Here is a 21,038-nt window from a genome sequence, read left to right as displayed (position 1 = left end):
TGAAACTGGTTTTATTTTGTTGAAAGAATATGAATAATAAAGTCTACCGATATTTTTGCAGAGTAGCCATAAAAGCATTTTTATACTTGCTTTAAATGTACAAATTTCTGTTACGTTATTAAAATTCTGGAATATTTTCGTTTAACGTTTCGTGAATTAAACGTCGAAAATCGCATTAAAAATGTTTTGGTTGTACAACTAAAAGTATCAGCCAATATCATTCAATATCTCTCAAAAATTTTATCGTAAATACGTCCTAAAACTAACTGCAAAAACAAAATGAGAAATTATTTACGGGCTTATAAAGCGCAGTCATCATATTCTGTAGCTTTAAGTAAGTAACATTTAAACGAGCAAATGTATTCAAATGAACTTTTACACGAATATTTATAGAGTTTTATGTGTATATATATATATATACAATTTTATTTAATTCGTAATGTTACTCATCAAATTTATAAATAAACTATATTACAAAATGCAATTTTACTTAAAAATCAAAGCAAATAAAAAAATTATAAATAACTTTTAAATCAATCAGAGAATTGTACTTAAATTTTACACTGCAGATATTCAAACGTAATAACAGAACAACTTTTGTAATTTTTATATTTTTGGTAATGCTTTAAATTGTGACACAGACATCCTTAAAATTTTCAATCCGATCCAATGGAACACACAAGTTTCGTATGTTCAATTAATTGTCCTCTTAAAGTGACAAATGACAGAAATAATTTGGCAGCGTTCAGAGATCTACTGAAAAGCCTGTGATTATTAACTCTGTCGTAGCATCGGAAACTGTGTTACGCGCGACAAAAAGCTGCGACTTCCGTCAATAAAGCATTAAAAGGGTTTGATGCGTTAATGGAACGAAATTGTGGAGAAGGAAGACAACTGATATATATACGGAATGTCCTAGATTCGTTGCATCCGGCTTTCATTTGTGAATTCTTTCACTAATTTATTTCTTTCGATTAAAATTAAATCTATCAATTTATTTTAAAATTATAAATGATTAAAATACAATAATGTGTTCCTTAAGAATTATATTTCTGAAATTCAAATTAAAATGGAGTTTTATTTAATTTTAAAGAGAAATTTTAATTTTCATAAAATTTCAAGCTTTTTTAATACATAGAGAGATGATTGATCGTTTCAACATGATATATCAAATGGTCAAATTTGCGCTAAAGAAAGATCGACTCCAACCTTAATCAATAAATATCTATGTAAATGGGACATCTTGTATGCGAGTCAAATTGCCTGTTATAAGCATTCTTCCGTTGATGATCGCGAAAGTTATACGGAATGCTTTCAGCGAATGAATATATACGGTATTTCAATGATTCCAACCCCTTACCCAATTCTCTCTGATGTTTCTGTCGTTCTTCTACGATGATACCCGCAGCAACCCTCGTCACCGTGGACCATTTACGCGCGTATATTCGTCCTTCTTTTATATATATACACACACACATTATATATATATGTATACATATATGTGTATGTAGATACGTATGTATGTCCAAGCTGTCCGTTCCAGATGGAAGAATACCACTTTCTCGCGTTTTCCATTGGACAGCGACACTTTACTGACATTTTCCACCCTCTCCTATCCCTTTCTCTCTTTCCTCGCATTTCCAGGCGTCGATCCACCCGGAATGTAGTCAACTTTTCAGGATGGGATAGGTAGGTATGTAATACATCGATTCGTCTCAGTGAATCGAGACAGGGTTGTGATCCATCAGCTGGTAATTGACAGTGAAATAGTTTGTGCGCGTGTGGAACATTTATTACATGTTGGTTTTCGCGCGAACGCTTCGATATCTCGGTCTGTGTGTTATCGGTCGCAACCACTTCGGTCGTCGATAACCTGTCCATGAAGCGCGAGCTTCATAGAGATCGTAGAGGGTATACTATTACATGATCGTCCGAGTATATAAACTATTTCATCAGAGAATAGTAGTTTTTTATGATGTAGAACGCGCCATTGATCAAGATAAAATGAGAATATATACGAAGCTATCGGTCTCGATTATATTTTTCACAAAACATATCAGACATGATGGGATTTGTTTTTGCAAATATATCAATATAAATATATAAAAATGTAATATGGGCCACAATAAAAAAAAATATATAAAAAAAAAACGGATTAATAAAAGTAAAAGAGTAATAACAGTTAAAAATTAAACTAGAATATACAAAAAAGCAAAAAATTTTAGCAAACCGTGAGTTAAATTTTGTTCAAATAGCGACTGAATCGTTTACGAAAGTTGACATTTGTAAGAAACTTTCGGGGAAGAGAGTAGGCAATTGCGGAACAAAGTCTGACGATCTCCGAGAGAACGATAATTTGGTCCGAGGAATAAGTGGTCAGGACAACTTCGAAATTCATCGTGTTCATGGATGAAGCGTCATGTTTTATATGCAGTATCACGGCCGAGCAATTGCGCTTCTAGACTTCTTGCCTTCGCTGTTATTTACGGTACTAGTGCGCGATTCTCGATTATCTACGTCGCTGAAAATTAGTCACTCGAGCTACCGGAGTCGGCTTGAATTTAGTTGAAGTTATTTTGGAGGAAATTTGTCTTCATCTATATCTCAGCTAGAGAAGAGAGAAGAAACAAAATAGAGATACAGAGAAAAAGGAAGATTTATAGAAGCCTCTTAAAGGTTTAACAAAATCATGAAACAACGAACCGTGATCCTGCGTAGTCTATGAATTTGCAAACAACTCGAATACTCTTGCAATAACGCAAGTAAAAAAAAGTTGTTAAATTTTAAATTATAAATAGAATTTTATATATAAATGTAAATACTTGAAATCGCACAATTTAAATCTTCTCGCAAAAATTTGATATAAAATAATAGTAATATAAATAATAGTAATAAAAGATACATTCTTATTTAAACGATGAAGATTGTAGCAAAATCGATTGTAATTTCCTTATCATCGATAATAAACTCGCAAACTATGTCAGCTAAAATAAGCAATCTTATATTCATTGGAAGCGTCAGAATTTTGGTTTTCGAATTAGATCAAGATTATCCTATTGTGATTTCTCCGTATATGAAGATATTGCCAATTATTATCTGCTCATGCTTGATTTAAATGTTTGAGGAAGTCTCGTGGCGAAATCAATTTTATTTCCGTAATTAGTGGACGCTAATCTAATCATCCAAGATAAGTGGTGTTACACTCGTTTGGAGCGTTGGAAGCTTAGCTTTCGAATGACATCAATATTATCTCACTGCAATTTTTCTGTGCAAAGATATTAGCAATTATATTGATCCGTAATGATGTAGAAGCAGAATCACTCTCGGTCGGCGCGGTGTCCCTCGATGGCAGCATATCATGTTTCAAAGCGCATGTATCACACGTTTTTACATCTGTTTTTTTTTGATAATGTATTAATGCACCTGTCAAATTACAAAACATGTAAAAAGTACGCGCAGCGTTCTCTCATGAATGACGCGCGCGTGCCGGATTTTATAAACATTATAATTCAACGAAAAATCGACATACCAAAATGCGACAAAAACCAGTCTTATTCGTTTCATATTTCGTAGGTGATTATGTTAAACGTATATATACTCTTATCATTATACGTACAAGTTTATGATATAAAAAATAATCTATAAAAATGTAGAATAATCGTTGACAGAGTATTGTATTAAAAATTGTTCAGAAAAGATTTTGCAAACATTTTATGCAATTTATTCATTTATAATAAGAATCAAAGTAATAAGAAATGAGAAATTCAAATTATCTTTTCAATATAATATTTATGAGCAATAATTATTCCTTAAGTTATTTGATCTATTTTAAAAAGACATTCTTTAAGAACATTACTTTAAGAAGATATTCTTTTTTATTAAAATTATTTTACAAAAATTCAATTATCGTTAAATACCGATAATTCTAAAAACGATTTTTGGACGATTTTTACGGAAAATATACGCTCCTTCTTAAATGGTTGCTCGATCAGATTTTGAAGTTTTTCTTAGGGAATATATGATAGTAAGTGGCAAGGTAAATGCTTATATAATGCGATTCAATGGACTTGCAGCATTTTCTAAATAAATACCGATTTAGTCCGTAAATGCCATCGTCGACGTTGCGGAGGAGCGTAGAAATCTCGAGTAAAAGTAAATTTCGCGAAATCTCGCCGAATGGCGATAAGTAAAATGCAGATTCTGACTGTGTCCTCCCTCGCGCCTCTCGGGGAAACTGGCGACAATTGTCGCCTGGATCGAAGGCCGAGGAGGGAAAAGAGCGGACAATAGAAACGCCCGAGTCATTTGCGACGAAGCGATTCAAGAAAAGCTGCTAGTTCGGAAAAGTCCGGAAAACGGAGGAAGGGGGGGAGGGGAGGAGGCAAGCACTACGTGAACGGAAAAGATTATCGTCGATATCGTCGAGAAACGTCGCCTCGAGATTCTTAATCCGCTCAATGGGAAGCCAAGTGTAAACTGTCACGCGCGATGACAGTCGGAATAATGATTGTCATTTATTTACCTCCCGATGAGGATCTTAAATGGATGAGATAGCGAGCGGATTTTGCATCGATTCTGAAGAGATCGATGAAATTACTTCGCTGGGTTTAAGGCTTCAGCTGGATGGAAATGGATTTTATTCATGAGCTTCGAAAATGTATGACGATAATTCTCTTCGCTCTTATCCGCTTCGCAGTCTAGCATGATTCATTCCAGAATAGAAGTCCATTTCAGATTATTGCAACAGTCAAGATGTGATAAATAGTTATTGCAAAACCAGATCTCATAAATGCTTGACGTGGGTGTTACGATGATATGAAACGATCTTTGTTTAATGCGCGCGCAGTCAAAACGCAACCGCGTAATGTAGTACAAAGAAGAAGAGAAAGAAGAAGAAAGATTACATTTGTTTGTGAAACTTAGAAGAGAGGAAATGCATGTAAACCGACACTGGCTCAAGATGGATGGAGAGACTGTAATGTAGCGTTGATGTTCGACCCAATTATCCGGAGATTGTCCAAAGTTCACTACCTCGTTCGGAGTAACGGGATGAACTTGGGTTTAACTTTGCTCAAATCGAAATAGCTGGCTATATTCTATAGCGATTACGCTGAACAAAGGTGCACGTTATAACAATCGAAACTTGGATTCGAACATTATTTGGAAAAGCAAAGCTCAAACGTCGCTCTGTTGCGAATGTTTGCGTACCATTTCACGCCTCGAAAGAGATTAGAATTAATTTGCATGTCTGTTAATATAAACTACACTTCGTATTTTGTTGCGTAATTATGTATAAAGTGAAACAGAGTGAAATCTCGCACATTAGAAACTCTGCTGCTCATATGAAAGCAAACCAAGCAATATTTTCGCTGTTAAATCAGCCAATCTTTGTGTTTCCCGAGGCATTAAAAGTCGTGCCAAAACTTTTTCCTCGCTTTACTATCTCTTTCTGTCAATTTACATTCTGCGTAAAATTCGTTTTAAGCTTGCTCGATGTTTTGCAATTTTTCAATTTTACGCGATATTTTAAATATTTTGTAATACAATAAAGCTAAAGCTTAAGATATAAATTTTTCTATTTATGTTATTATTGTTTCAAAGAAAAACATTTCAAATAAAAATAATGTAGACAATTGTCACATTTCAAAGAAATACACATCATTTTTTGAAATACTTTTATATAATTGAATAGAAAGGAAGAAAAAAAATTAAATTATTTTTAGTACTAAATGCTAAATAATTAAATATAAAATATAAATGTAAATATTAATAAAATAAATCAAATTATTTAGTATTTTGTAAAATATTTATATATAATATTTATATAAAAGACTAGAAGAAATATGTAAAAAAAATTCAATAAATAAAAAACTAAGAAAAATAAGAAATTTGTATAATTCATTTGTGGGTTTAAGTTTTCCATATATAGTTCGAAGTAATATATTATGAAATCATATGTTTTTTCTATTAAGAGTTTTAGTCGGAACATTAAGAATTTAAATTGTTTGTTGAATCTTTTGAAAATAACGATCTTAATATAATTATTCTATATCGATATCTTCGTGGATTGTGAACCTATTGCAATTTGGATATTTAAAAAGGTACAACTAATTTATATTTGTGATGATTTTTTAGATTGTACGATATTTTAGTCAATAATTATGTCAATCTAGAAAATGCTTTTTAATCATAAAATTGCAATGGGTGATTTTAGATTGCACTACCGTAACATTTGAAGAAGGGAGAAGAGAAAAAAACTTCAGAGATAGGTATGTACTCAAAAAATTTGAAGAGGAATATTCAAAATAACTTTAACGTTATGTCGACAATCAATTTTGTTTGTTTTTAATATTGTACATTGAAGACCCGATAAGAGTTAAAATGTTTGGTGATTATGATGTGCTTAGTTTATGTTTTAACGTACTTATTATAACTTAATAATTAAATATTAGGGTGATTTCTAACACTCACCATCTTATCGTGACTCGTAACCTTTGATTTTAAAATACTTTAAATTATTTTTATTGAACTTATTAATTAATTGCCAATTACGTTACATCAAGTCTTTATATTTAGATAAAAGCTGTGCCGAGCGATCATCGCTATTTCTGTCATCGGTAGAAATGCCCGGAGGAGAAAATAAAATGGAAAAAGACGATAAGACACACGCGAATGGGTATGTGAATTGGGTCGTTCGCATGAAGGCGTCGTCGTCGTTTCAATTGAAAGAAAAAGAGATAGAAAAGATCGAATAATGAACCTGTTGAGGCGCCAGATGGATAGAGAGGCTGCTTATGATGGTGACTTCCAGCTCAACTCGCTCGGAACCAGCGGTATTGTTTGCATGGCAGACATATCTACCGGCATCCTCGACCCGGGCCGGCTGCAGCACCAAAACGCCGGCACGCGCGTGTATCCTCTCCGAGTTGAAGACCATCGTCGTGCCCGACACGGATTCGCGGAACCAGAGGTACGTCGGTGGCGGATTACCCTGTGAGATGCACGACAATACGATCGTCTCGCCGGTGCGGATCGGCCCGGGATTCACCCGCTCGTTGAATCGCGGCGGCGACGAGTTACGATGTTCTGGAACAGAAGAAAGAAATTCAGAGTTAGAAGAGTTTCATTTTTATAATGCAATAAGCTTATAATACACAGAAAGATGTTAGGCAGCCTTAAATACAGCCTTAAATATAATGAAACGCACAGATAATAGAAAAATAGAAAACCTAATAGATTTCAACCTCTCAGAAATCATATATTCTATTATACATGGTTTATAATATAGGTGAAATCTCTTATTCCTTATTTTCCTTATTCTGCCTGTGATTTTCGTGGTATTTGAGACTATAGACGTAAGTAATAAATAAATCGACCAATCACAGTAGAGAATATAACATAATACGCAGTAGCAAATCCAAAATGTTGATTTGCTTACTGCTTATGTCTTATTGTTTAAGTTTCTTGTATGCCATAGCCTATAAATTCGAGCTTGCCTCGAATTATATTATGATAGGTACACTAAATACATATATTTTTTCCTCCAAACAGCCTTCAGCTTATGTATGCTTCCGAACTTAATTCTCTTATTACTCTATAATAACGTGCTAAATTACTACGATGATAAGCAAAACCGACGAGCTTCAGCAGTGCTCGAAACTAATTTTCTGTGTAATTAGGACTTTCCATTGTGTTGTCTATTATAATAGTGAGAATATTTCAACAGTGTGAGATTGTGTGATATCATGAAAACCTTATCTTAATTTACGAATTTGTAAATTAATTCGAATCGACGATTTTCACGGTATAATACGTCGAATTACGGTAATATCAATCGTGCACCTGCTCGTGATTGCGAAGCTTTCGTAATGTAAAGTGGAGAGCACGCTTTTTTGTGATATTCAAATATATTTAAATGGATGACATACGCACGCGTGATAAACCAATTCAGACGTATGTATGCGGTCACATTAATAATACAGCAAAATTTCAGAAATATCCGATTATCGGCCGTGTACATTATTAATGTATGTTAACTGACGCGTGTATTTACCTAACGAAATTCAACATATGCAAATTATTATAGGCTCTTGCATTGTTGCATAGGCATTAATAAATTATTAGTCAACAAACATGCTTGCGTGTTGTATTTATCATATTCCGTATCTTAAGAGAGAATGGAATTAAAAATTTAAGGTTTTAAAAACGCACTTCTCTCGCTGATTTCGATTCAGATGATTCTCCATGGATTATTTTACGATATACGTACCTCCCTGGGAAGTCGTTAAGAAAGAAATCCCCGCGGAGTTGGTTGAGCAGACAGAGATCCCGCGTTAACTTTTTAATGTACATAACGTAAAAATCGCGGAACATTGTCCCGCACTTTTCCCGGGGAGAAACTACACTGAAAGTTTCAAATTCGATATTCTTTTTGCTGCAATTAATTTTACCATTTTAATACTATTTTTATGCTTTAGATATTATATATTTTTAATGGTCTCTCAATCAGATTTTTGTTTTAAGCATTTATTTATATCGGAAAATTTTTGAAAAGTTTATTTCAGTTAAAATCGTTTGTAATTTTAGCATCGACAAAAAAGTTAAAAAATTAAAATACCATCACGTCAAATTTATCGTTCACTTCTCCTCTCTTCGGCAATGTCATTCACGACGATTGTGAGAGCAGTTTAATAGACAAAGGCGATATTCCGAAATCCAGCGCACTCTCTCTCGAAAATGCAGAGAAAGGGAGACATTTCGGGAATGAATGTAAATCCTCTCCCATTTCACGTAGTAACAGCATGCGCGCGTCGTATTCAGTGAAATCCGCGTGTAAATTTCGGGGCGCGGAATTTTATCGTGGCTAATAGAATCAATAAACCGAGCTCCGTTACATAGATGAAAACATCGCAGGCAATTCTGTCCGGCCGCGAGGGGGGGCGGGGGGGGGGGTTAAATTTACCGTCATCCCAGACTAAGAGTGGCAGTGACGACGACGACGAAACGAGCGTCCAATTTCTCGACATCCTCGTGAGAACACGAAGAGGGTTGGTAAGTGGTACAGCTCGTCGAATAACGAGCATTTTATTTCTCCTCCTTTCAACAACGATTAAGTATTTCCCTCCCTCCTTCTTTTCCCTTTCTGAGATAAGAGTGTTTGTCCCTGGGCCAGTTTTTGGACAGCGCGACGCCGTGGCCTTTTATAGCCGCACTATTTTATAATAGCCCTTTGTCTGGCCGACGTTATTATTGTAATTTAAGCTGATGGCGTATTGATCGTCGCAGTACCTCTATCTCGCTCTCGCTCTCGCAACCGTGTCTCGCTCGATCTTGCACTCCCCTCCCCCCTTCTCTCTCTCTCTCATCCTCTTTAGTGCACACACCCTCTCCAATCCAATGTCCCCTTCTCTCTCACGTTGCGCTTCCTCTCTCAATCCTCTTTCTCTCTCTCTCTCTCTCTCTCTCTCTCTCTCTCTCTCTCTCTCTCTCTCTCTCTCTATACCTCTCTTTGTCTCTTTCCTGCCTCCTATTCTCTCTATAGCACTGTGCAATTTCAGTTGCCATATTCCTGCACAACGCCACCGCCACCACACCCTTGTTCATATCCTCGTTCGGTGCATACCGTCGTCTCGTGCATATGCACGTCGAAAAGTTTTTACGCCATTTACATCCCGACTTACGCCCCTCGACGTCAACGTCGTCGCTGGCATCGTCGTCGTCGTTGTCGTCGTTGTCGTCGTTGTCGCTTGTGCAAACAAAAAAATATAGCCTCGAGGCGCGCTGTTGCAAGTGTCACAACTGCATTTTGCTACACGCGTCCGGCGATGAAAGTTCACTGACAAATCCTCGAAAATGCCGAGAGCGAAAATGCGGAGAGTATTTTCTTTACTTTAATATATATATCTTTACAGCGCGCGGTAAATCTTGTACTTGTATAGTACACAATTATAATATGCAATTATTTTTAAAAAGTGAGACAAGTAAAAAATAATAATTTTTGTAATTAACAGATTCCACATTTCATCCATACTTTTTTCTTTGAGGATGAATTCCTCGAGCGCTAGAAATAATTAATGCGCAAATTTTCGGCGTGACAGCAAAACGCCATATCGACTGATGCATACGTCAACGTGTCGAAAACTTTTTACTGTATGGTATGTAATGCGTGCCTTACACTTCAACGTCAGCATTCTCGTTAACGCAGGACAAAAAGAAGAATGCCACTGCGACATGATTCGGCAATTTTAAAAGCGAATTTTATCCCAGACTCTCCATTATCGGAGTTCATCAACAGATGTCGATTAATGACACGGTCTATCATACGTCCACGACATGTAAATGTTGAAGAGAAATAGCGTCCAGTCACGTATAATTTTGACGATACAATGCAAAGTCACTTGGCATTTATCTGTGAATGATTTTAATTTGACATTCAAATAGAAACAAGATTAAGAATAATTCATATTATAAAATATAATTGTATATTAATTTTTTTTAATACATGGTACATACTTCAGTTCAATTAAAATGAAAACTCGCGAATAGAGAAGCTGTTTATATGGAAATTTAATTAATAATTAAAATCGGAAATTTTTCAAACCAAAACGATAATGCCTGATAATGTTCTCTTGAATATATAATTAACTGGAGTAAAATATATATTATTCTTTTTTTAATTATCCGAAGATAATGAGGGATTTTATGCAATATTTTTTTAATTTTAAAGATCCTAATAATATATTTTAAAACAATAAAACATACAATGCAAAAATTAGGAAGTAAATCAGATAGATCTGGATATCACTCTAGCATTATTTCACGGATTAGAGGGGTATGGCATCACATTAAAACAAACATTTGAAAATTATTGAATTATTTAATTATGTAAAGCAGAACCACGTTTTGAGGTGTAATCTGCTTTTCGATCAGTAGATAAAAGAGCGAGTTGAAAGAGAGGTATAAAGAGAGAAAGGGGAAGAGAAAATGAGAGAGAGAGAGAGAGAGAGCATGCAAAAACCACAGAACGGTTAGTATGTCCTATGCTTTCTCTCTCTCTCTCTCTCTCTCTCTCGTCGCACGCGATGTCCAATTAAAGCTCTCGAGCCGGTGACTCCAATTAAGACTCTATTAAATATACACCCAGCGCGTGTGTATCGTCGTCAAAGCGAAATTCAAATGGTGTTGGCAGTCCTCCTCCCTCCAATTCGCGCTCGTGTATTTGCTCCGAACAAACGGCCCCGCCGTAATAAAGTTGGCGCTAATTAACCATGCGAGGTCTCTTATCGCGTATTATGGAACGTACTTGCCGCACCGTGGCGTCTTTTCTGCTGCGATCATTTTACGCGTTTTCTTTCGTCAATTTCATCTCATGGTTAAGCGGGCAGTGGTTTCCCTGTGCTATTATAGTTTCCCTTTCTCAAGTTAACGGTAGAAATCGTACGAAAGTGATTAAATTGTAAACTGATTCGAAGCGATTTTAACAATTAATCTCGGGCGGGGAACACGGAGAATTTTCTGTAACTCTAACATGGCGATGGAAACAAAACAAAAGATAGAAAATTCAGTTAAGTTAATACAAAATGGCCTCAAGCTTGCAAATTTCGAAGGCACAAAGAAACATCAGGCGATGTTTTAGATCTTTAAAGTGATCTTGGGTTAAGGTAAGTTTAAACGTTTATGCAGATAAGGAACACTCATGGAATTAATCACGCATGCATTATCGGTAACCATATTACACCGGCAAAGTCCCGGTCCCTCCGCAGTCCATGGTACGCATATATAATTTAATATCATCCAGTGATTGCTTCGAAATTCAGGTCACGATGCGATATCCGTCGCGTGCAATTTGCGCCCGGAGATGCACGTATGCACATTGCTGTCGCGATATTGCTCGAGATAATAATGGCGATTTATATTCTGAAATAAGAGCCACTCGAAATTACTAAGACTGCGACTGAAGTCATTTTCCACTACTGAACTAAAGTATTCTGCAAAATTTGGTTATCTACGGAAAGACCGCACCTTGCACTATTATCTTCTCTTTGTGAACAAAACCTGAACTTTTAACCGTTCATTAAACTTCCAATTAAGGTTTCCGCTGTGATCTCTATTTTGTGAATTACTAATATTACTATACTAAACTGTTCAAAGTACTTTTTGTGAATTTTATAAAATATATCAGATAATTGAAATTTCGAATTTGAGAAGATTATTTAAGAATAATATTTGCGGAGTGTCGAATCTTCCAAATTGTTGGATTGATAATTTTTTTTTTTTGTCGCTGCACTGTACTTGCATATTTTAATACATATTTGTAGGAAAATCACGATTCCATTAACAATTTATAGCCGCGAAAAATGTCACTCCGCACAAAATTTGCACGGTCGAACACCGACAAAGCGTACATTACGCGCATTACGTCACACGTAAATTATTTTACCAAAATCGACGTCAGAGTAATAATTTATCGACGAGAGTGTTTCGGATTCCTTTCGAGCGAAAACCTGATGAATTTTTCATGTAAAAGCAACCGATTAATTTTAATCGCCAGCTCGCGAGCGAAATATTACAATATCATTCGTTACTTATTCGATTAAATTATTATCTTTACGCCACAATTGTGGCCGCGGGACAACGTGATAGCGCTGTCTTTGCATTAAATTGCGCCCGGTCTCCTGGTCCGATAATTCATTTCTAGACGTATATTACACAAAAGAGCAGGAAAGAGTAACTTGTCCTGACACAAAAAGAGAAACTTAATTATGACTTCGGCCCCACGGCGCCATTGTACGGCACACGATACGACGGAGTATTATTCTAAAAAAAAAAAAAATAATTTAACGATATAATTTAACGTGCGCTCGAAACTTATTTCGCTGAATACTTTATCTGTGATAATTCTGGGAGAGTTCATTTCGTCGATCGTTATGAGCTTTCTATAATAAGCTGTTAAATCAAAAGTTAGAAGCGAGTTGTAAACAAGTCACTAGTGTGTCAAATAATAAGTCACGCGATAAAAAAACATTGTGTATTTGTGTTGGAAATGGTCCACTCACGTTTTTGTTAAGCGTTTGTGTTGAATTTTTTAATATATTCGAGTGTTAATTTAACATAATGTTATGTTATTTAAAAATTTTGCGTTAAATTTTTTGATTAATATTCAACGTTTTCTAGTGTCAAAATGATATCATTAATAAGTGTAACATGAAAATAATGTGTTTAAACTAATTAAATTCTAAGTAAATTCTAAGATTCTAATAAATAAGTGAAATACGTGTTAATGTAATTTCATATATAAATGTTAATTATACTAAACGAAATATGCTTCCACAATTTGTTTACAAACTATGTCAGCATATATTGTTTTTTAACATATTCATTTTATCCATTTTATATTAAATATATAATACAAAAATTTGAATGGATCGTTTGAGACATATGAACATGCAAGCCTAGTTTTCCAACAATGAATATCTCAGCGTTTATAATCGAAAATAAAAGAACATGAAACAAGTTAAAACAAGCTAAATAAATCATGGTTAAATACAGATGTAAGAAACGCCAATTCTCCGTTATGTATAACCAGAGTATGCAACGAATTTAACAAGCATTTCCAGAATTACATCCTTTATTTCTATTCGTGCACAAGTCTGCGCCTTGTGTTGTTTGCGAAAATAATTGTCGCCGTTTATGGAGTTTGCTCGCGCGTATACTTTCGCTCTTCAGCGTCGCGCGCGGCGTTGTATTTTCGAGCGTTTCTGCCTCTCGCTGTTTGCATTGAATTATGCTGGCTTTACGACGACATCGTCGCACGCGCGTATGTAATACGCGAAGGTAAATACGAGAAGAAAAGACAGAACACGTAAGCGCACAAGAGTGCTCTCTCTCTCTCTCTCTCTCTCTCTCCCCCCTTCCCCCTCTTTCTCTCTATTTCACCGCCAAATCCTTCGCAATCTCGCCAATGCGCTTAAATGAGCGACAAGCACACGGCAGCGAATACCAGATGTAACGTTGATATTTCTCCTTAATTCCGAACAAATCGTTCTACGCGATGGGAAACTCCTTCGCACGCTTCTTAATGTATGTAATACATTCATAATTGGACATTTAATCAAATTTTTTGTAAATAGATGAGTCAATAAGTAATCTGAACTCTTCGTAGGTACACTGGATCTCTTTTAACCTAAGTAAAATTTCTTTTAAATTTCTCAGCACAAATTTCAATTTTTGTAATAAAAGTTTTAATATTTAAGTTAAATAACTATTTGGCAACGTATAAACAAAGATGTTGAAAAGTAATTCTGAATTTTTCTAGATTTTTTTGAAAGTTAAAATAATGAAAAAATTTGGAGAGGAGAAAAAAAACCCAGAGTCTATGGAGTAAGTAAAAACATGCGTGCTTATGAAGACTTAATATACAGCATCTTGATTATTATTTTTGAAAGCAAAATTAAGATTACTTATTGACTCATCTATTGTAGATATGAAGACGTCATAATATATGAAAAGTGAAAATTTCATTTTCATACAATGAAATTCGATATTTCCTCGCAGATGATTTAATGAGAGAACTTTATTGTGCTGTGATGGCAGTACATCGTGCGAGATTCCCTATAACAGTATCGCTGGAAACTACTGCTTCAGTAGTATGCCAACGTAGAGATCTTTGAAAGATATCAGCGAATGGATGGTTAGCGGTATCTCGACAAGGGTGCGGTGCTGTGACGGCTGCATTGTTTCTTGCCGACGTAGCTGCACGTAGCAGGGTTGCATTGGCGGCTCTGTGGATTGCACTTAGCGTTTTCGCCATGTTTCTTCCGCCATCCCTGCCAATAAGACGACCTCCGCCTGGTACGTCCTTCTTTCCTCTCACCATCGTCGCTTTACCCTTCCTCGTAGATTCCACAGCCATTGACCGGCGAGAAGCCACGGAGGTCCAATAAAATCCCATCCCCCAAGTTGTTCCGCGAATTTCCGCGAGTTCGAGGGTGACTCGGGGAAAATGGAGGGCGCAGGAGGGCAAAGCGAGGGTAAATTTTCAAATAGGTTTCCTTAGAGAGAAACGAGGAGCGAAGGGGAAAGTAGGAGAAGCAAGAGAAGGAGGAAGGGAGACGAGCGCGATGCAAAGGGAGACGGCGCTCTCGATTCATCGCGTCTCAAGAGCAACATCGGCAGAATTTAATATCGGGCAACGAAAGTTTAATTAGCCGGAAGTTAGGAAGTCGCGACTTGACGGAATTTGCACTGGCATAGCGAATAGACAAGCAGACAGACGAACGCCGAAGCGAAGCGATATCCCGTCCACGCTGTGTTTGTAAAACGCGATGGCGAATTGTAAAAAAAAGGGGCAGAGCGTTCAAGAAACGTCCTACTGTAAAACGTAATGAAGATTTCTCTGAATCGCGCTTAACTCGATCATATTATATGCGGACTTAAGGAGAAAAATTTAATTAAAACTTCAGAAAGATGTTTTTCAGCCATTTAAACATCAAACAAGTTTGCAAAAGAATGATATGCGCAACATTACCTACTTTTATCTACAAGATGTATTTTCAATTTTCAAACATTTTTTTTTAAGCTAAGTGTTTTCAAACAAAATTTTAACAAAGATTTTGATCAAATTAAGTTTAGGGGGTAATTCAGGTATATACGCCGCACCTATCAAAAACTTAATTTATTAAGTATTATTTATTATGTTTAAAGTAAACGAAACTATATCAGTAAAAACTTTGTACTGTCTACTATTATAAAAAAATATTAGAAATCTGAAATATCTATATTTCGTGCGCGTATTAAAAAATAAATTTTTTTAAACCCTTGTATTTTAACCCCCGTATATCCTATAGGGATGAAATATGGCTACTCATAGAGGGAGGGAAAGTATGTACGGTTCACGAACAAATTTACAAATAATGCATATAAATAAGACGTAAAATGGCACAATAACTTATAAAATGCGTTTATAAAGTTTTATTAAGGAATAAGGATGATAAATATGTATATGAAGTAATAAATAATAATTATAATCTTTCCACATGTATTACAAGTGTTATGACGTGAGGTACATATTTCATATAATGCGTTTATTACATTTAATGCATTGAATTTAATCTGCGCATTTTGTATGCTTTAGGCATAAATCCCGCTCGCTAAAAATGCCGTATATCCCAAATAAGTGAGATACAAGACAATAAATTAAACAAAAAATACAAGAGCAAAGTACTTGTATTTTGTTATACAACATGCTTTATTCCTCTACACTCATGTATCACGAAATAACCACTAAGTCTTTGGCACGTTCTATAGTAATCATTTCATGTAAATTATAATTTATGATGGCGCTACTTAATACAGTAACAAACTCACAATAATTTCATTAATATTAATAAGAAACTGAAATTATAACACAATACTAATATAACATAAAGGTATGTAACAGAGTAGTTGCGGAAAAATTATTCCCATTCTTTTTTCTGGCTTCTGCAACATCAGTACCCAGCGCGGCGTTATTGTAACTAAATTAGGTGATGATTCATTTGTGTACTTGATTAGATATTATTTAATCAAATTTAAATTTATTGTCCAAGGACTGATTCGAAGTTCGCTGCTAAAATATGTTGTACAATACTTAAATAATCAAAAGGATACAGAATTAAGCAAATAAAAATTTAGTTTATTGTACAATTAATGATGATGAGTTTAAAGTCACTAGAATTATCGATGTTCCAGTTTCGAGTTTTAATACTAATTGCTGAGTGCATTCAGTCGAGATTAATTGAATGTTTGAATCCCGTCAAAACAACAATTTATCTAGAATTCATTGTAAAGTTGTAAATGTTAAAATCAAATTTGCAGCTAACTGTATCGAATTCCAAGCGATGAACAAAATTGTATTATAGAAAAATTCACTATGTATATAAAATCTACACATATACATATCTCTCGTTTCTATCATTACACTATTTTTACATATTGTTTCTAATTGTCTACAATGCGAGATAGTTAATACGTTAAAATGTAATATACAGATATCTCAATTAAAATATTTTTAATAAAATTGAATATATGTATATAAATTAAATATATGTGTCTGTTTTCTTCTCTTTCTTTATAATTACAATTTGTGTTCTTTCTTTTTAAAAAGAAATTATAATTATATTTTATATTACTTTTCTTTAATTTTTATTACACATTATTTAACATGCGTGCATGCGTTTTTTTATTGCGTTATTGCAAAATCTAATAAATTTTTCTGTTTTTCCTCCGAGTTTAAGTCTCGACATTGTTCATCACGTGGAACTTATGCTCTCAGAAGTTCGTCGTCTGTTCACGACGCGCTTACTTGGCTTGCGAAATTTTTCCGAATATTCCGTACGGAGCTGGGTCGTAAATAAAAGGGAATCGCGCAAGTTTCGCGTACCCAGCGGCGGACTGTTCAGGACCGCAATGTGAATTGCACACGGGATTTTGGTTGGTGTCTTCCAACCCGAGTTGGAGGAAAGCGTCGGAAAGCGTCGATTCGGCGTCCCAGTAGCATGCAGCGTAGTCTCTTCCTTTCTCTCTCTCTCTCTCTCATCCTCTTCTCATTCTCCTTCTCTCTCTATCGATGCAAAAAGACATCCCCGAGAGAACGAGATCACCTCGCCGACGAAGACGGCGAAGATGCTAAACTCACCGGGAACTATTCGGCCGTCGAACTAATTTAACGCTCGGTTTAACAGGGTCGCCCGACCTGTCCTCGACTTGTTCCACTGCGATGCGAATCGCGGCCATAAAGGAGCCGTCGACTATCTCGATATGACTTTCGCTCTATCTCACCGACGAACTTTCAGTAGAGATCGAGTGACATTATCGTCGATAGTTAGATACCTTCTGGTGTGCTTTCTCAGTTATGAGATCGCACGTCTCGTCTACTTAATGAGAATTCAGCGTAAATTTAACTTTTAGTGTTCTTCGTAAGTCTGGCAATCCTCACGATGCATCTCGGCACGGAAAAAAGTTTGGTACGGTTTTTCCGATTTAGAAGCTTTTGGTCTGAAAGCCAAACTGAGAGCGTTGGAAAAATTCCAGCGATCTTAATTAATGTTATGTCCGGGTGCCAAATGGTGCCTTTTTTCGAACGAGATTTTTCATGAGTCGTGTTAAATTAGATGTTATCGTATTCTTTGGTTGGCTATGTATCAAATTATCTTGTTCATTGAAAATTAATATAAAACTGACAGTAAGTTCTGGTTTTAATGTATATATTGTACTATATAAAAATGTGTCAATAAATAGAAGAAATTAAACTTCTTATCCTTTATAGAACTTCCTAAAATCTATGAAATAGATTTTAAATAGTTCTTTAAGTTTTCTCAGTGAATTATTGCAAATAGATAATATGCTTTCAAAATTTTCCGCCTGCGAAAATTTCTTTCGACACAATGAAGGTAAATATTTCTGTACTTTACGAAAAAGTCACACGATGGAAGCTATTAAGCATTGTAAAGTATCGGATGTTGGCAAAGACTGGATATTAAATTCCATCCATCCGTTTGACAAACAATAGTCTCGCAAACATTCTCGAATGTCCATGTGGACGAATTTTTTTCCACGACAGAAGCGCTGAACTCTTAAAAAAGCAACGTAAGTTTAAAAATTGAAAAGACATATCGATATTACGTCGCATGATCAACAGCATATTAGGCGATGCTTTTTTTTTTTAGACGCGTGGTCTTAAAAATTTCAATTCTAAATGGTCCGCAATTCGCATAGTTGCATCCAGCTTTTTTTTAATGGACGCCACCACCTCGCCTAAAAGGCTGCGCTTCTCTAAAATGCGGCGGAGAAGTGTTATAACTCCGACGTGTCGCTGGCACGAAAAGCAATGAGGAAAAGGAGGAGCGGTGAGAGGTCACGAAAAATACGGGGGCGGATAATGGCAGTGTAGGTGATAACAAAAAGAGGCGGGAGGACGCTGAACCGCGAAAACAAGACACTGACTCGACAAAGCGGCGCTAAGGCTCTTTCGTCGCGGTCGTACCAATCTGTTATCAATTTCTCATCAGATTTTATGCATCCACAGAAAATTTATTTTCGACAGACGATATAAAAAAAAATTATTCTTGATCATTCAATTGTTTTATATTAACAATACGGGGCGTTAAAAAGTTATTCAGCATTTATATAATAAATCTACAATTATTTATACAGAGTCCCGACTGCAATTTTTACAATTTTGGTTTTTTTTAGTATGAAAAATGCGGAATTCTTTTTTATTTTTATAAAGAACTTATGAAAAATGAAAATGAACTATGAAAAATGCTACTAGAACTGTCATTCTTTCTTTCATATTAATAGATCGTCATGCTAACTTCACGGATATCTCAAAGTAGGATCTGTAAAGATAGCATGACGTTCTATTATAAGTTAGGTATTATACTAACATACAAAATTGTTTATATCTCAGATTGAGTTTTCGATGTATGTTCATTAAGGCTTTTTTACTTGGTATCGTGTGTGTCTATATAAATGTTGAATAATTTTTTTTAACACCCTGTATGACAATAACAAGATATCTATCTTTCTGAAAGGGAGAGTGAGGAAATTGCGACACCTAAGGGAAAAATAAAATAAAGTCGATGATTATTTATCAATTAATAAAAGACTTTATCCAAAAGATATGCCTGTTATTTGGCTTTAAAATACAATAATTAACATTCACATATTATCAATATAAGCTATAATTAAAAAAACTCTTGCTGTTCAGAATTACTTGCCACTATGCAAGACAATCGGTTTTTAAAATCATAATTTATGTTTATATTAATAACATGTAAATGAACATTTACATGTTAATTATTGTAGTTAAATGTTTAAAGCTAATATCCTTTGAATAAATATTTCTATAATTAATAAATAATTTCATCGGTTTTATTTAATTTTGATACTAGCAATGTCTCCATTTCTTCCTCTATCAAAATCATCGAAAACACGTAATGATATTTACCTTAACCGGTGTTTTATGATTATAGTGACACTTGGGCTAGATACAAGAAATAAGAGATTATCATTACTCTAATGCTGTAATAGTATCCATTCACGTTTATTCCATGTTCGCAGTTCTCCTACTGTCTCCTAATAATTAACTTATCAATTTTGCTTTTTAATCAAATGACACATTATTTTATAAAATCACAATGAGATAATTGGAGCATCCTTAAGTATGCTTAATGAAAGAGGATTAATGTAGCGACACTTTGTGCGTCTCTGGAATTTTCTGTAATTCGCGTCCGTGATACCTCTCAACTTCTCAAATGCACAAAGCGTTAATTTAACAGCGAGTGATGTCGCTAGGAAGCGAACAATATGCTCGTCCAACTCTTCCTTCGCCATCTTCAACGTGTGCGACCAAAATAGACAAGATGGTGCACTCTCATCATTAGCCTTCCATTGTTCCGTAGTTCTCATCCGCGTTCGACCTATTTTATGCCTTATCAGTCAGTATCTCTACAAGGCACTGGCTGAAGTACGCTGGAGAAACTACTGAGTTCTCATGACGACGAGATCGCCCGTACCATCGATCGAAATTACCGTATTCTCGTGATGAGATCGTCAGACACCCTTTGTGCCACCATCCCGGATGGTTTCTATAAACACAATATACCGCAATAACTTTGGCTAAATAAAGAAGATAAGCGACGAGTCACTTATAAATTAATCATAAATTAATTAGAAAATTGCTAAAGTAAAATCTTCGTTATATGCATTTAATCCTCAACAATTATGAAAACTACATCTAAATTCTAAAACGTCCTATTTGAAGTACAGAATGCAAGTAACTTATACCTTCGGCGATACAAGAAAATTTGATTTTAACCTATACAATTTAAAACTTCATAGCATCAATAAAACAGATTTTACAACTGTTTGAAATTTTCGCTTCGAATCTAAATGAAGCTCATTGCTGTAATCATGGATTAATTATAATTAAAGTATAAATAGTGACTAGAAAATCTAAGTAATTTTGTTAGTTTATGGAAAATTACGAAGGTGAGTTA

The 21,038-nt window shown here is 35.1% G+C and overlaps 1 protein-coding gene across 6 annotated transcripts in view; it reads right to left on the bottom strand.

Annotated features, from left to right (window-relative positions):
• LOC105145459 (Down syndrome cell adhesion molecule 4) overlaps nucleotides 1-21,038 on the bottom strand; it is a 230,904-nt gene that overhangs the window by 45,793 nt on the left and 164,073 nt on the right. For all 6 annotated transcript variants that reach the window (XM_087405823.1, XM_087405822.1, XM_087405826.1 and 3 more), the window contains one exon: nucleotides 6,761-7,086. In XM_087405823.1, the coding sequence (XP_087261949.1) occupies nucleotides 6,761-7,086 (326 nt within the window). The remainder of the gene's footprint in view (nucleotides 1-6,760; nucleotides 7,087-21,038) is intronic.

Source organism: Acromyrmex echinatior, chromosome 4, assembly GCF_024713525.1.
Source record: "Acromyrmex echinatior isolate Ae372 chromosome 4, ASM2471352v2, whole genome shotgun sequence".
NCBI classification, from domain to species: Eukaryota; Metazoa; Arthropoda; class Insecta; order Hymenoptera; family Formicidae; genus Acromyrmex; species Acromyrmex echinatior.
Note: the sequence above shows the minus strand (reverse complement) of the source record. Positions and strands in the feature narration are given on the sequence as shown.